The sequence below is a fragment of the Vombatus ursinus genome, unplaced genomic scaffold (assembly GCF_900497805.2).
Source record: "Vombatus ursinus unplaced genomic scaffold, bare-nosed wombat genome assembly UNPS02014791.1, whole genome shotgun sequence".
Lineage (NCBI taxonomy): Eukaryota > Metazoa > Chordata > Mammalia > Diprotodontia > Vombatidae > Vombatus > Vombatus ursinus.
The window spans coordinates 68,424,120-68,440,617 of NW_020954569.1; the positions used below are offsets into that span (position 1 = coordinate 68,424,120).

General features: G+C 40.0%; 1 protein-coding gene across 1 annotated transcript in view; it reads right to left on the bottom strand.

Annotated features, from left to right (window-relative positions):
* Window positions 1–16,498, bottom strand: part of MYO5B (myosin VB) — a 532,192-nt gene that overhangs the window by 335,195 nt on the left and 180,499 nt on the right. Inside the window, exons 3-4 of the mRNA XM_027868890.1 lie at window positions 6,270–6,441; window positions 2,691–2,835 (exon numbers count right to left, since the gene is read on the bottom strand). Of these exons, the coding sequence (XP_027724691.1) occupies window positions 2,691–2,835; window positions 6,270–6,441 (317 nt within the window). The remainder of the gene's footprint in view (window positions 1–2,690; window positions 2,836–6,269; window positions 6,442–16,498) is intronic.

The window sequence follows — 16,498 nt, forward strand, 5'->3', positions numbered from 1 at the left end:
CCCAGTCTTCCTTAATGTTAGTACCTTCCCTCTAAGATTATTTCTACTTTTCTCATTCTCTCTCTCTCTCTCTCCCTCTCTCTCTCTCTCTCTCTCTCTCTACACACACATATACACACATGTACATATGTATGTGTGCATATGTGCATGTATGAATATATACATATGCATATGCATGTTTGTGTGATGTATATTTAAAAATATTGTTTATACATTGCCATTTGCATGTTGTCTTCTCCATTAATTCGTAAGCTCCTTGAAGGCAGGTACTGTTTTTGCCTTTGTACTACCAGGGCTTTTCGTAGAACCCGAAATATGGTAGATGCTTTATAAATGCTTTCTGATTGGACTTGCAGACTCAAGAGTCTCACTGTATTCTGCCCTTGTCTGGAGTATTGCAGTAAGATTCAGGCACCACCACCATTTAAGGAGACTGATAATGCAAAGAGTATTCAGAAGAAGGTACCCAAAATGTAAGGGTACTTGAGTCTGTGTCATAAGAATCTGGTGAAGGAATTAGATATTTTTAATCTGAAGAAAAAGAGCCTCACGAGAAACAAAGTAGTTGCCTTTAAAGGCTGCCATACGGGAAGAGGGACTGGACTTGTTCACTTAGACCACAGAGGACAGAACCAAGAGCAATGAGTAGAAGTGAAAAGAAATCAAGCTCAGACTTAACATCAGGAAAAACTTCCTTACAATTGGAGCTGTCCAAACATAGGATGGACTGCCGGCCTCAAGAGTTGGTCCCTTCTCCCTCTCCATGGAGTCTATCAAGCAGGGGCTGCCTGACCATTTGTTGGTTATGTTCTAGTGGGGATCCCTTTTGTGTATGGGTTAAACAAGGTGGTTGCTGAGGTCTCTTCCAAATCTGACTTTCTGTGAGTCTATGATTCTCCTGGCTCCTACTTGCCCCTACCATCAAGTACAAATTCCTATACCTATCATTTAAAGACCTTCACAAGTTGACCCCAACCTACTTTTCCAGGATTATTATATACTGCTGCTTTCCAAGTACTCTAAGTTCCAGCCAAATTCAGCTATTTGCTGTAACTGGCTGACATAATTATATTTCCTGTCTCTGTGTCTTTGCACAGGGTATCCTCTCCTTCTTGGAATGGACTCCCTTATTATATCCTCTCTATGACATCTCTAGCTCCCTTCAGAGCTCAGTTCAGGTAGTATATGATACTACTTAAAAGTCTTTATCCACCCCCCCAACTACTTCCCCCACAACCATCACCACGTAAAATTACGTGGAAATATATATACATATATGTATATTTCCACTGATAGAATGTAAGCTCCTTGAGGACAAAATCTGTACCAGGACTGGTACATAGTAGTCCTCAATAAATACTTGCTAATTGCCCAGTATCTAAGTATTACTTTATTCAGGTTACATTTGGCAACATAAGGTGCTATTCTCTACAAAAAAAAATTTTGGCTAAGTATTGATTGAGAAGCTCTGGGATAGCATATGTTTGTGGCTTTAGGTCCCACCTCCAGTAAGATATTCATACAACATTTACTGTTAATTATGCCATTTGAGACCAAAGGTTATAGTCATTTTGGCTCAGTCTTACCCTTACCACATTTAATAAAAATGAAATGACTGTAAATCTTCCTATCAATTAGGCTGATTATCTGGATCTTGCTATTGGTTTTTAATTTAACCATTCTATTACTATAATGAAACAGACTTTTATATTCCCAGCTTTACAACTTACAATACCATGCTATAAATCAGTAAGAAAAATGTTAAAATGACCTTTTCCCAATTGAAACTTTTGTTGGTATGAATATCACAAACCCAGAACCACTAAAAGCATGAGCTTACATAGGTGAGATAAGATATTTTCTCCCTTACAATCCCTTCCTCCCCACCCTAGACATATCAATGGATGATACCCACTCAAGAAGCACTAAGTGCTACTGGCCATAAGGATACAGCCTCAGAGTTTTAACTGTAATTGGTACTTTTGATAAATTGTTAATGGAGATAAGTGTTCTACTTCATATGCAGAAGGCTTGAGACAAGAATTGAGGTCCTTTTCCATTGAAGAATCATGTCAATCCTTCAAGCAAGGAGCAGACAATTCAGCTACCCACAGGAGATCGGGGGCAGAGTGGGGGGCTCTTTCTTTCAGGCCCACCTGAATTCACAAGTCATCTATCCATTACTTTTAAACAACAACAACAAAAAAACCCCAGGATTTTCCAAATTACTTGCAACCTGAGAATATAATCCAATAGTTATCTCCAAGAGCTGCCATAGCTAAAAGAAAAATGGTAAGTCGAAAAGGTCGATTGAGGAAAGCACAACATCAAACATCACACCCCTAGAAACTGAGTCCCCTTAGACTAGAAATTTGGGGGGAAAAGTCAACAAGAAAGAAAGGAGGTAAAATCTTAGGGGTATACTACTTCCTTGGTGACCCTCCTACTTATTCACATCTTTGGGAAAGACAACCATAGATCTCCCAACCTGTCCTCAGCCTAGCTAAAAAATGGGAGGGGTTGACAAGGACTAAGAATTTAATTGTTTTTACTTCCAAATTGTTTTTCTTCTGCTCCTTCCATCCTGAGCCCTGATGTTAGAATAAAGTAGAGGGCATCAAATGAGTAGAAAATTATTAAGTGTTTTCAGCACTGAAGAAGATCACACCTTTGACTGCTGTAACCCTCACCTGGCCATCTGCTTGTAGGCCTCTTCTGCCACTGCAAAGATGTGGGGGTCTATGTCCCCCATGTTTTGGCCACTGTAGGCATAGATGACATCTTGTCCATAGATTGGCAACTGTTCATAGGGGTTGATGGCAACAAGCACAATACCTGCAAACATACAAAGCAACTGGGATTAGGGAGAGCCGGCATCAACTTTTCAAGGCTTTATCCAGGTATGTCAGGGCATGAGATTCAGTCTCTCCACAGAGTTCAAAATAAGGAAGGCAATCATTGTTTTGCATGTATATGCCTTCTCAGTTACATAATGAACTCCTTATGGGCAGAGACTTGACTTCTTGTGTTTTTATGTATTCTATACTATCACCACCCCCATTCCCATCCTCTACCCCCCAGTGCCTAGCATCATGCTGGGAACTTAAGAGGTATAACCCAAACATATTTTTATTGATTAAGTCAGAAGACTCGATGAGGTGAAGTATCAGGCCTGGTGTCTTTTGGGGGTGATAGTATTGAGATAAAAGATAAGAGGATAAATGTCAGTTCAGCTGCCAAGACAGGAGAAAAAACTAGTCTCTTTCTTCATATCATGAAAGTTTTATCTCAGAATCTCAGAAGACCCAGAAGCTGGGAGTGAGAAAAGTGAGTGTATACAGGCAAGGGTGACTGTCCAAAATCACATGTTAAGTACATTTTTGGAACATTATTCTTCATTCCTATTCCCAGTTATTGGTAGTGGGGGGTGGGGCTTGAAAGTCGATAACCACAGATATCTCCAAGTGATTTGCTTACCAAAGTCTCTCCCTGGACCCTATTGTCACCTTGTTTGACTAAAGAACAGAACACAGGAGAAATGCTGACACAGTTTTTCAGTCTTTGAGAGACAGATAGACAGGCATCAAGTCACCTCAAATGTTCCACTGATGTAAAAATTATGACTTAATTCAGAAATATTAAAGAATTAGGACATAGCACTCCATTTAAATAAGGTTTAAACAGAAAAGCCCTTTTGGTTTCCACCTTTGATTAATGAAAAAAACTGATGCAATTGATGAAAAAAATTGTAATGTTCAAGTCCATTTTCCTAACTTTAAAAGATAGGTATACCACTAAACAGAACTACTTTTTTGTTGAATGGGGACCTCATAGTGTCCCAGATTCATAATTCTGAAACTTGATGACTACAACATGGGACTGTAAGTGGAAAAAATATAAGATCCTGGGTTACAAGTGTAGTGACTCCAGGACAACCCCTCAAAGTTGCTTTATTTTAAGTTATTATGAAAACCCTGACATCAGTTCATTTTGTTTTAATTTGCTTTTTTTTTTAATCTTTTGTGGGGTTGGAGGAAGAGGTAACTGAACAGGGGACTTAATGTAAAAAGTCTGGGGGAGGCAGCTCCCTCCACCAGTGAGGACAGCGCCTGCTCTTTAACTTAGCCTGAGAGAGAGCCCTGCATCATTGAAAAGTTAATTGACTTGCCCAGGATAACACAGTACATGTCAGAGGTGAGGCTTGATCTCAGGTCTTCCCTGACCCCAAGGCTTGTTTTCTACCGACTATACCATACTCTTTCTCTCTACCTGTGTAAAATAGAGGGGGAAATGGAAAAAAATAAAAATGCTTAATAGAAAGCATTGGATAGTAGTGTGTTATTGTATTTGAAATAAGACTTCATCAGCTTTCAGTCAGCTTGGGGAAAATCTTATTTCACCATTTGGAAAATGCCATTTCTCAAACATTAGAAATGCCAGGCTATGTAGATCTAATTACAGCTACTCCATAGGAAAAACATCCTAATTAATTGGATGTCATTTCAGACCATGGCGAAAAAATTTGAAAGGGGCAAAAATCTGAAGAAGCTCAGGCGTAATTCATGATGTCAAGCAAGAGGAAGATTCTGAAGCAACAACCAAGAATCCTCACTCTATTCCCTTGAAAATTTATAATCACTCACCTATGACTATCCCCTATTATCCAACCTCAGACACTTACTAGCTGTGTGACCATAGGCAAGTCACTTTACCCTTTTTGCCTCAGTTTCCTCATCTGTAAAATGAGCTGGTGAAGGAAATGACAAACCACTCCAGTATCTTTGCCTAGAAAACCCAAATGGGGTCACGAAGACTGAAATGGGCAGGACCAAATGACTCAACAACAACACCCCCTCCTCACTTCTGTTTCTCAAAATCTCTAGCTACCTTCAAAGTTCAGATCAAGGGTCATCTCCTACAGAAAGCCTATACTGATCTTCCATAGATAATTTGTATTAAATTTCTATGTATATGTTGTTTTCGCTACCACTTTGATAAAAAAAAAAGCTCCTTGAGCACAGGAACTGTTTCTTTTGCTTTCTCTCTTTTTTTTGTCTTTACATTGCCTATATCACATAAGATATCTCCTTTATTAAATAGTATCTGGCATATAGTAATAGTAATAATAACATCACCTAGCATTTATGCATTTACATTGCACTTTACGCATTTATATGGTACTTTAAAGTTTTCAAAATGCTATACACATGTTATTTCACTTTATTCTCACAACAATCCTGAAAGGGAAGTGCTAGCTATTATTATCCTCATTTTACAGATGAGGAAATTGAGGCAGGTGAAGTTGAGTGATTTGGCAAGGATCATACAGTTTTTAAGTGTCTGAAACCAGATTTGAAAGCAGGTGTCCCTGCTTGCAGGTCCAGCACTCACTCTATCCACTGTGCCACCTGAGTGCCTTTAGACACTTTAGTAAATATATATTGAATTGAATCAGGAATGTGGACTATTTGACTCTAGATTGATTACATTATCGTACTTAGCACAATGGATGCTTCTCATCTTCTATAATGCTTACTGATGTTAAGCTCCATGAGGGCCCAGATTGAATCCTGCTCCTATTTTTCCCAATGCCTAACATAGTTTTTATATGCTGTATGCATTTAATGAATGTGAATGAAAAATCCTCATTAAAATAAGGGGAGGGGGAGAAGAAAAAAGAGAGGAATCTATAATCCAGAATGTGGCAAACTAAGGAACTGAAAACAAAGTCAATCCCTCCTACTCTTTCTCATGTGGTATCTAGTACTGGAATCCTTTTTGTATTGGGGTATTTGTCTGATGGCTTCACCAAGGGCCACTGGGAATGGTTACTGCCATCTTCTGGTGTCTTCCTCCAGTCCTGTTCCCCAATAAAAAAAAAGCCCAAATCTATTAGAAGTATGATCGATAGCTAGAGTAGGAGAAAAACACAGTTATGCAGATGCCTGCAATGTCCTCCCTCTCCTTGCAATTTCAAGTACTGGACTCGAGCAAACCCCTTCGTGGGATTTGGTTCAGCATGGACCTGTTTCCTCCTTTGTCGAGCAATTATAATGACAATGATTCTCCAGGGATGCAGGGAAGGTTAATTGAGTAATGTGCACTGATTGCAAAACATTCAAGGGTTTCTGATGAGAGACACTCATCAAATGCAGCAGCAAAATTAGCATTCTTGCCAAGCTGGAGTTTAACACTCCTCATTTTAATGATGCAACACAGTCACAAACACAAATGCATGCACATTGTCCAAATACTGGCACTCCACTTACCACAGTAGGTGTAGATATGGTTCGACTCCAAGAAACGGACTTTTAAATTATGTAAAACTGCAGGCTCATGAAGATAACTAAGAGCTGTTAAGTCATTTTCTCCCACCAGGATATCCGGGTTTCGTAAGAAGGGGAGCTGGTTGGTATTGAGATCAACTGGGTATTCTTGGATCTAAAGAAACACAAGTCACAGAAAAGGAAATAGTGGAGTTAATTAATTTGCCTGGAAGGCACTAGGCACAGCATGATGCCCTGTTAAGTTATCTACCTCAGCTACTTGACCTTCACATAATTACAAGTGATCTGTATGACCAATAGCAACGTGTTTTGAGGAACCAGAGACAAGACGAGTAACATCTGTCCTGCCGTAAGAGACCAGTCCAAGCGAAGCCTTCAAATGCTGACAGAGAGCTTGGAGAAAAGCCACATGGGTATCACTGAGGACTACAACTCAGGAAGCATGACATTCATTTAAGAAGCACCCTGGGACAGAAGGAAGGCCAGAGATAAGAGCAGGCAAGCAGGACAGGTCTGAGAGCTACTGCTTGAATTTTGTACACACTTAAAAAGAAAAGTAAGCTGTACATAAGAGAAATTTTCAGTTTCACATATGGCTTGCTTTTCAATTCTACTAGATATATGGGAAAGCCCATTTTATTTGTTTGTTTGTTGTTGTTGATAGGTTTAGAAAAAATTCATGAATATTTTAAAAATATTTAAGTACCATAGGCCGCTTTTCACCTTTAGTCCAAAACATGTCTTCTCTGGGACACAGCCTCTGCTATTTTAAAGGTAGTCAGCCCTCTCCATTTTCTAGATAAGAAAGATAAGAAAGCTGAGGCATCCAAGTACATGGTTCCAGGGTCACAGAGGCAGAGGCAGAGGTACTTGTACATGAGATGCATGACTTGACTCACTTAACAGAATCTGTAGCATACACTTGATACTTTGAACAGTTTGTTTGTTTGTTTTTGACCACCCTCTCTCATTCTGGATGCTCTCCTCTCTGTTTTTGAAAGAGTAACTCACCTGGTTCTTCATTTATCTATCTGGCCATTCCTTCTCTACCTCTTTTGCTTATTCATCATCCACATTACATCCTCTAACTGTATGTGACCCCCAAAGTTCTATGCTGGGCCCTCCTCTTGTCTTCTCCTTTTAAACTCTTTCTCTTGGTAACCTCATCAGCTCCCAAGGTTTGAATTGTCATCTCTGTGAAGATGACTCACAGATCTATATAAACAGCTGTAGTTTCTACTCTGAAAGTTCCAGTCTCACATCATCAATTGCCTATTGAAACTGGATGTCCTGGAGATATCTCAAGCTCTCCATGTCCCAAACCAAAGTCTATCTTCCCCCCAAAATAGAATCTTATTGAAAGCTTCACTATTTCCATCAAAGGCAACACCATCCTGCCAGTCTCCATCTTTCCATCCTTCCATTCTTCCAGTCTGCCAGGATTGCAATCTTGATGTTATTCTTAACTCCTCACGAGAGTTCACCTTCACCAATGTATCTAATTACAGTAGTCGATAAATCTTGTCCTTTTTTAACCCAACAACATCTCTCAAGTCAGACTCTGTATCTTTTCACATCTTAGTTCAAGACCACATGAACTCTTGCCTGGATGATGACAAAGGTCTCTAATTGGCCTCCCTGCCTCAAGTCAATCAAGTACATTTTTCACACTGCCATCAAAGTGATTCCTTAAACACAAATCTGACCACTTAACTCTTCTAATTCAATCAACTCCATCGATCCCTATTGCCTTTGGAATAAAATAAAAAATTTTCTATTTAGCTTTCAAAGTCTTATACAATGTGGTCCCAGCCTCACTGGACACTGCATCCTCTCCCATGCTCTTCCAGTCAGCAAAAAGTGACTTCCTCTTTGTTTTTCCCACACAACACTCTACTCTGCCTTTGCACTATACACTCTCTCCTCACCTCCATTTTATAGAGTCCTTTGCCTTCTTCAAGTCTCATCTCAAGCACTACCTTCTCTATATATGAAGCCTTTCTTTATCCCCCAAATGCTAGTGTCCTGCTTCTCAAACTACTTTGAATAAAACTTGTATTTATTTGTATACACATACACACACACATTTTACACACACGCATGGTGAGAGAGACATATGTACTTGTCTTTCCTGGTAGAATGTAAGACCTATGTAAGCAGGGATTGTTTCATTCTTCATACATGCACCTCTGATGCCTTGCACAATGTCTGATATACAAATGCTGCTTAATAAATACTTGTTCATTTTTGACTGAATAGAAAAATGCATGATTCCTCTGTCCCACTTCCAAACCACATCCTTTTGCCCACTGCATATATTTACTCTGGAATGATCCATGGGAAATCTGAATGGCTTCCCCCTAATTGAGGAATACTTAAGCTTTTTTGTGCCATGGACCTCTTTGGCAGACTAGTAAAGTCTATAGAACCCTATTCATAATAATGGATTGTGGTCTATATTCACAATTGAAGGAAATGTCAAATTTTAGTTAGATGCTTGTGAAAATAAAGATGTATTTTTTCCTATCCAAGGTCACAGACTCCCTGACAACTATCCAAGTTAAGAAGCCCTGCTCTAAATAGAATCCTCAAAAAGGTAATTCTACAAAATTACCAAAGCTACTAAGCTAAGCTAAATCAGCTTTAAGCAATACCATCACACCACCATAATGCTTTTCTGAAAATGATATTTTTAAAATACCCACTTAATAAAAATATAAAACAAACATCATTGACAAAGCAGGAAATCCAGATGAAGCTACTGGCATAAAAAGTAGGCTTGTTTCCCCTCAGTACAAGAAAAGGGCAGTGAAGCGAGGAATTTTTATACTACAGAATTCTGGAACTAGTAGATTTTTTTCAGAAAGGACTCTGGTCTACATCCAAGTCTTTCTGGATATAAAGGTCTCTACTTTTCCACAAAAGGCTTCCAGGGAAGGGGATTTCCCTAGTTCCCATTTGTCCTTGCTGAATGTTTCTCCTTTTTCAGATCATAGCACAGAACGTGGATTAGAGGTTCCTACCTGACCATCCCTATACCCTGGAGTTTAGGGAGTAGAGGTAGCTATAATTCTGTCTTTTCTTAGATGTCTCTCTTCCTTCTTCCGTCAAGAGCAGATAGAGGAGGAAATTCCCAAGCAAATTCATGAAAACAGGGCTTAAGAACAAACTAGGGTCACTAGCTCTGTCAAATTGACATGGGGGTAAAACTGTCCAAGTCAGCTAAAAAGAGCTAAAAACTCGTCAACTCAGCATATGAAGCTATAGATTTTTTGGTTTTCTTCTGGAGGGGAGGAGAAAGAAAAAAGACATAAGAACAGATTTTTCCTTAATAGGAAATTGATTGCAAGACTGTCACTAGTTAAATCGGCTATAAATCTGCAGCCCATATAGCTTATTTGAAAAGTCAGAGTTTTTCAAATAACTGATGATCACATAATCAGGTACTATGGAACTTTCAAGAGTCAGAGGCAAGAGAACTGAGATGTACAAATCATCCGGCCCTTGGAATTAGAGGAATGGGCTAAATGACAACACTTACAAAACCAGAAACTGTTCAATATCCACCAGTGGTTTCAATCCCTTCTCCTTTCCATTGCCACCTGGTTCTGAGACAGGTAGGAAGGTAGGGAGAGAGGAAGGAAGGAAGAGAGACTAGAAAGGACATTTGGCCTATGATAGATTAAACAATAGGATAAGAATATTTAGTGTTGCCACTATAGTGGTAGCATATTGATGTCTCATCATATTAACGTCAACTATGACACTGCATGAAAGCTCAATTTTCCCTCATGAATAAGTGAATTTTCACAGACTAAGGCTAGAAAACCATTTGTTAAAATATGTGTGTGTGTGTGGGTATATATATATACACACACATATATATATATATTTCTAATTATGCTAGTTTCAGGTGTTCCATTTTATTTTTAAACATCTTTATTGTTTTATTATGATGAAAGCCTTGAAAGCCAGAAAAAGTTTTATTATCTCTAGATTTCAGGGAAGCCCTACTACTCCTGGAACACTGATGTTAGGTGGGTAGGAAATGGCACACACTGCATGTAACCGAGTAGGTCTCTTTGCCAAATACATTTTTCAATTCTTCATGCCTGTTTCTGTACTTCTTTTGGTGTAGAAAATTGTGAGTTAGCTGTATTTATAAGGCTACAATTTGCCATGTGACCTAAGACAAGTCACAAGTTTTTAGGGGGCTGGTCAGTGGACTCTACAATTCTTTCCAGCTATAACTTTATCATTTTAAACTTACTTATACATGGTTATTGAGTATCTGTGTTATGTGTAAGGAAGAGGGGGAGGAGAAAAAGGAGGAGGGGGGAGATAAGGAAAGGGGAGGAAGGAAAGAAGGGGAAGGGAAAGGAAGGAAGGAGAAGAAAGAAAGAAATGGTGAGAGGAAGGGGGGTAAGAAAAAAGAGGAGGGAAGGAGAAATGAAAAGAGAGAGGGAGGAAGAGACAGGGAGGGAAGGAGATGGAAAGAGGAAGTAGGGGAGAGAGAGAAAGAGAGGGAGGGAAGGAGAGAGGGAGGGAGAGGGAGAGAAGTGATCAATTAGGGGGAAAAAAACTAAAAAAAGGAAATCTCTCAGTTAACAGGAAAAGACTCTAAGGTTGATCTCTCCAGAAGCTCTCAGCCTGGGAGTAACTTTAAATCAATTTGAGATAGGCAATAGAAAGAGCAATGTGTCTTAGAAGTCAGAGAAACTTCAAATCTTGGCTCTGCAATTTGCTACCTGTGTGACCTTGGCTCAGTGGCCTAAGTCACTTAAGTCACCTGTCAAATGAGAGGGTTGTGCTAGGTTACCTTTAAATGGATGACCAAAATGAGATGAGAACATGACTTGTTTACAGTCTGGCTCTTGATTCCTCACTTTTTCTTTCCTGCTCTCTAGTCACTGTTACTACGTAAACTACTGCAGCACAAGATTGCATCTTTTCTCTTATCCTTCATGGTGCCAGGGCACTTAATTCTGGACTCCATAATTTCATCACTGTGATTAACTCCTCCACCAGTGCAGATCACAATTTCCTCCCTCTGCTTTATGTAGAATGTCTTTGTGAGTCTGTAGGAACACCTAGTACTGCAAAGGTCTCAAAAGTCATCTAATCCCCACCCCTCATTATATGGGTAAGGAAATTGAGCCCCAGTGGTTAATTTATTTACCTAAAGTTAAACAGGTAGTATCAGAGGTGAGATTTGAACCCAGGTGTTCTAACTATAAAGTCAGTGATCTTTCCACTATACTATGCTATCTTTACCAGCTATTTGTAGCTGAAAAAAATGCATTCCCCTGTAGTCCTCCTCCTGGTGGTGGGCCTCTCTAAACAATAGTACTTAGAACAGTGCCTGGCACATAGTAGGCACTTAATAAATGCTTGTTCCTTGCCCTGATTCCCATTTTCCTAAGTTCCAGCAGAAGACAGTCACTGGACCAATACTCTGTTCCAGAGTGCATTCAGCATAGGCTTTTAGAATTCAGGGACCCCTTAAAGACCCAAAAAAGCATCAGAGCAGGAATTTAGTGGAGGTTAAGCTCATAGCAGGCACTACATATTGGTGATCGATACAGCCCTTCTGATTTGGAGGTGTTCCTCATTTGCAGTAACACTCACCAACTCAGTTTTCTAGGGAAACAACGAAAGTGTTACTGAGGAAGGAGTGCTCTCCACACTTCCATGCCTGCCATGTTTCTCAAAACTGATAAGTTCTTCCAACAGAAAAGTAATTGGTCTTCCTTTTCTATATTCTCAACCCTGTGTTTTCTATTTATTATCCTGAAGCAGCAAAGAACCAGATGCCATGAATGCAAACTCCTGATAAAATGCCTGGCCATCAAGCAATGGCTAAAGGAGATTGCTGGCAAATTTATTATAACCAGAATCACAGGAGCATGAAAATCTTCAGTCATAGCTCATCTTCCCAACACCATTTTAGTGCAGGGAGCTTGGAATGTTGCCTGTTCAGACTGATGGGCTCTCGGTTTAAACCATCCTGTTATATTTCAGCAATGGGTAGCCTACACTGATTCCTTCGTGAGGCAAAAGGAACTAGTCCTCAAAGTCACTTAGATCAGAGGACCCAAATCCAGAATTCTAAATCTCTTCTCCAGGGGAACATGAGGGTAAATTATGGGAGCAGTGCCACCCAAACCATTCAGGGACTACGAGAATTTAAGAGAAATGCAAGCAGGGTTCAATCAATATCTAGAAATTGTATAACCACTTGGTGTATTTTTACTGGGACACTATCTTTGCAGAAGAAATGTCTAGCACAGTGAAAAGGACATTAGAATTAGAACAGCCAGGACCTTCTGCTACTCTCTAATTAACAACTCATTTCTGTAGTGCCTGAACTTTTACAAAAGGCTTTTCTCACTATAACCTTATGAGAGTGGTAACGTAAATACTAATGGTAATACCAAAGGAGGGGGAACCTTGGCTCAGAAGGGAGGTACCACTTCTGCAAGGTCATGGTTACTGAGGGTTAGGCCTAAGACTCAAACCAAGGTCCTCTGAATTTAAGTTCAATATTCTTTCATGTAAATGTAAAGTTGTGTGGTCTTAGGCAAGTCAAATATGCTCTCTGAGACTCATTTTGCTCATCTTAAAATGGAGTTGGACCAAATGATCTCTTACCATGGATCCCACCCACATCTGAAATTTTATGATCCCATACAATATACTACCTCATCACCTCTCATCTAGACTATTGAAATAGTCTCCTAATTCGTCTTCTGTCTCTCCCCTCTGCAATCAAGCCTCCACGCAGCTGCCAATGTCACTACTCCAGAAGTTCCAGGGGCTCCTCCTTCTCGTTTCTGGGATAAAATGCCCAACTCCTCTGGTTGGCACTGAGAGCCCTTCACAATCTGTCTTGCCTTTTCAGACTTATTACACATTCCACACATAGACACATGCACACACACATTCTACAGCTCAGCCAAATTGGCCTATTTGTAGTTTCTCCCACAGCACACTCCATCTCCCTTCTCTGCCTTCTGCATGATTTTACCCATGTCTGTGATGTCCTGCTCCCTGCTATCCCCACCTTGTAAAATCCCTAGGTTGCCTCAAACCTCATTTCAAGTGCCATTTCCTATATGGGGCTTGTCCTCATCCCCATGAGTTGCTAATGTATCTCCAAAGTTACCCTGGATTTATTCTGTATACATTCTGCATTTACTTATAAGTTTGCATATCGTTTCCCATGATGCAATATAAGCTCCTGAAAGGGAGGGGATGTTTTGTTTTGTTTTGTTTTTCTTCTTATCCCTCATGTCTAGCATATAGTATGAGTTTAATGTTTGTCACCTCATTGAACCTGGTGCTGGAGTCCATATGTTTAGCACTGTCACCATATCTCCCTCCCATCCCTCAGTTCTGATCATTGGGACTTGCACGGTTAATTTTTGAATCAAATTGTACAACTTTACATTTATCTCTATTATATGATTAATTCCTGGCTCAGGAGCTTCTGAAACCCTGGTATACAGGTTAGTGGTAATATTAGCAGCAGTTCTCATTCATTCAGACCTTTCAGGTTTACAAGATTTTTTTTCCCTGAACTAATCCCATAAGGCAGGAAGTACAAGTATTATCATTCCCATTTTACAATGATGAACCTGAGACTCAAAAACAATTACATGACTCATGCAGGGTCACACAGTTAGACAATAAGCACATATCCGGACCTATGGAACAATGCCTGGGGAAGATCTCTCTTCCAGAGTAGGTCCAAATCCTAACGCAAAGACCCACATACATGATGAGGTTGATTCTAAGGTTCTCTAGGTTCCAAATAGATTGAGAGGAGGGAGAGGGAAAAGAAAAGAGTCTAGGTTTGGTTTGGTTATTACAGAACACTCTGTTGATACTTCACCTAAGCCATCCAATCACAGTGCTGTCGTGGTGTTCATCTTTTGTTTTCAAAGAGGACTAGTGACATCACGGAGTGATATCTTGACTCGTGTTTGAATTGGATTTAAGTGAGACAGAGCTGCACAGACATCAGCCTCACTCTTCCAGGGTCATCGAAGTCCAGTGGTGAGACAAAAGTCAAGATGACTGGCGATGTCCCAGGATACAGCGGGTGACCTTGGTTGGCATCTTCTATGTCTGACCAAGCTTTAAGCACTCTACAGTACCTGCTTCGGCTGCCTTCATGGCCTCTAGAACAAATTGTACTCATGTGTCCATTCTGCTGGGGGAAGTCTTCACATGCTTGGGGTAGACATCTCCCAACTCACCAACTGGTTTAAGACTGGTTGGTTAACCCAACTGCTGAGATGGTTTTCCTGGGATGTGGCCCTTTTGAGGGCTACTTATGTACCGTCACCCAAATCTCACCTGTGGCTCCAAGAAGCAGTGCTGTGGAGTAGGCAAGTTATCACAGAGCCTTCGCAGCAGAAGCATCTTCAGAGGTGACCTAATCCATTCCCTGCCTGAAGCATGAATTCTGTCCACAACACATGCCCAATATAGTCATCTAATTGAAGAACTTCCAACAGTCAAAAATGCACTGCCCACCTAAGGCAACACATTTGCTCTTTGAACAATTTAAAATGTATTAGATTATCTGCTTATATTGAAACTAGATCTGTTGCCCTTTAATTTTTATCCTAACTCAATTCTCCAAAGCTAAGGAGAAAAAACCTGATCTTTCTTCCAGGGGGAGGACTCTTCAAATATTTTGTGACAACTATCATATCCCCATAGTACACTCTTTTCTAGGCTAAACATCCTCGGTTCCTCCAATGAATCCCTGTGCAGTCTGGTTTTGAGTCCCTTCATTATTCTAATTACTTTCCCCTGGACTGATTCCACCTTGACAATGTCCTTTCTAAAATGTGCCACCCAGTCATCAAATATTTTATGAAAATTCACGGAACAGACTAGAAACACACACACACAAACACACATACATACACACACACAAACACACACACATACACACACGCATGAAGCAATATGTATGGAATAGTGATTATTGGTTTCATATGCTATCACCTTCTTTTATCTCCTACTTTGTATACAAGAAATGCTCTTTTTATGGGTTTTTGGTTAAGTACAAAACTTAAAAAGTTAATTTTTAAAAAACATGGCCTTGGGGGCAGCTAGGTGGCACAGTGGATAGAGCACCAGCCCTGAAGTCAGGAGGACCTGAGTTCAAATCCAGCCTCAGACCAAACACTTCACACTTACTAGCTGTGTGACTCTGGGCAAGTCACTTAACCTCAATTGCTTAAAAAACAAAACAAACAAACAAACAAAAAATGACCTGCAGAACTGATTGCAACACTCAAGATGTGCTCTGCCTAGGGCAGAGGATGGCAAGATTATAACCTCTGTCACCATGAATGCTATACTTCAATTAAGGTCCTCTAAGATAACATTTGCTTTTTAGGATGACTCTTCCTACTTGGGAGTACTTATGGAATTAAATTGAACCTCAGAATGAAGATTCCAGCCCAGGAATTTTCTTCTTATCTATTTGGAAGTTGGAGGATGGTCAAAGAGGCAAGGATTTCTAGAATAACAGCTAACAAAAAGTGGGAAACCCTTGGGGTCCAAGACTAGGCAAAGAGGCAAAATAAGGGAAATTGTCAGGGAGCACTAAGGTAGAAAAAACAGAAGTTGAAGCAATTAGGGGCACCAACTTGGAGGGAAGGATCTCTGTGACAGGGTCTTGTCTTTGAGTGTGTTCCGTTCAACACGTTTATCAATGACTTGAATGAAGACAGATGGCTTGCTTACCAATTTTGTGGATGACATGAAGCTGAGAAGCATAGGTAACATGCTAGATGACAGCATTGTAATACAGAAACATCTTGACAGGCTAGAGTGATGGCCCAATTTAGTAAGATGAAATTTAATAGGAATAAATGTTAAGTCCTGCACTTTGACAATTGATTTTTTTTAACTAAGTACAGAATAGGAAAGATGTGTCTAGACGATAGCTTATATTACACACATACACACGCACACATTCTCACACCTGAGATTTTCTGGTAGATGGTAAATGCCATGTGAGTCAATTGTTGTAAAATGACAGCCAAAACCTCATAACCACTGCTCTTGCTCATGATACTCCAAAGATTCCCTATTGCCTCTAGAATAAAACACAAATTCCTCTGGGATTTGAGAAACTTTTACAATCTGGCTCTAGCTTGTCTTTCTAAGTTGATCACACATGCCAT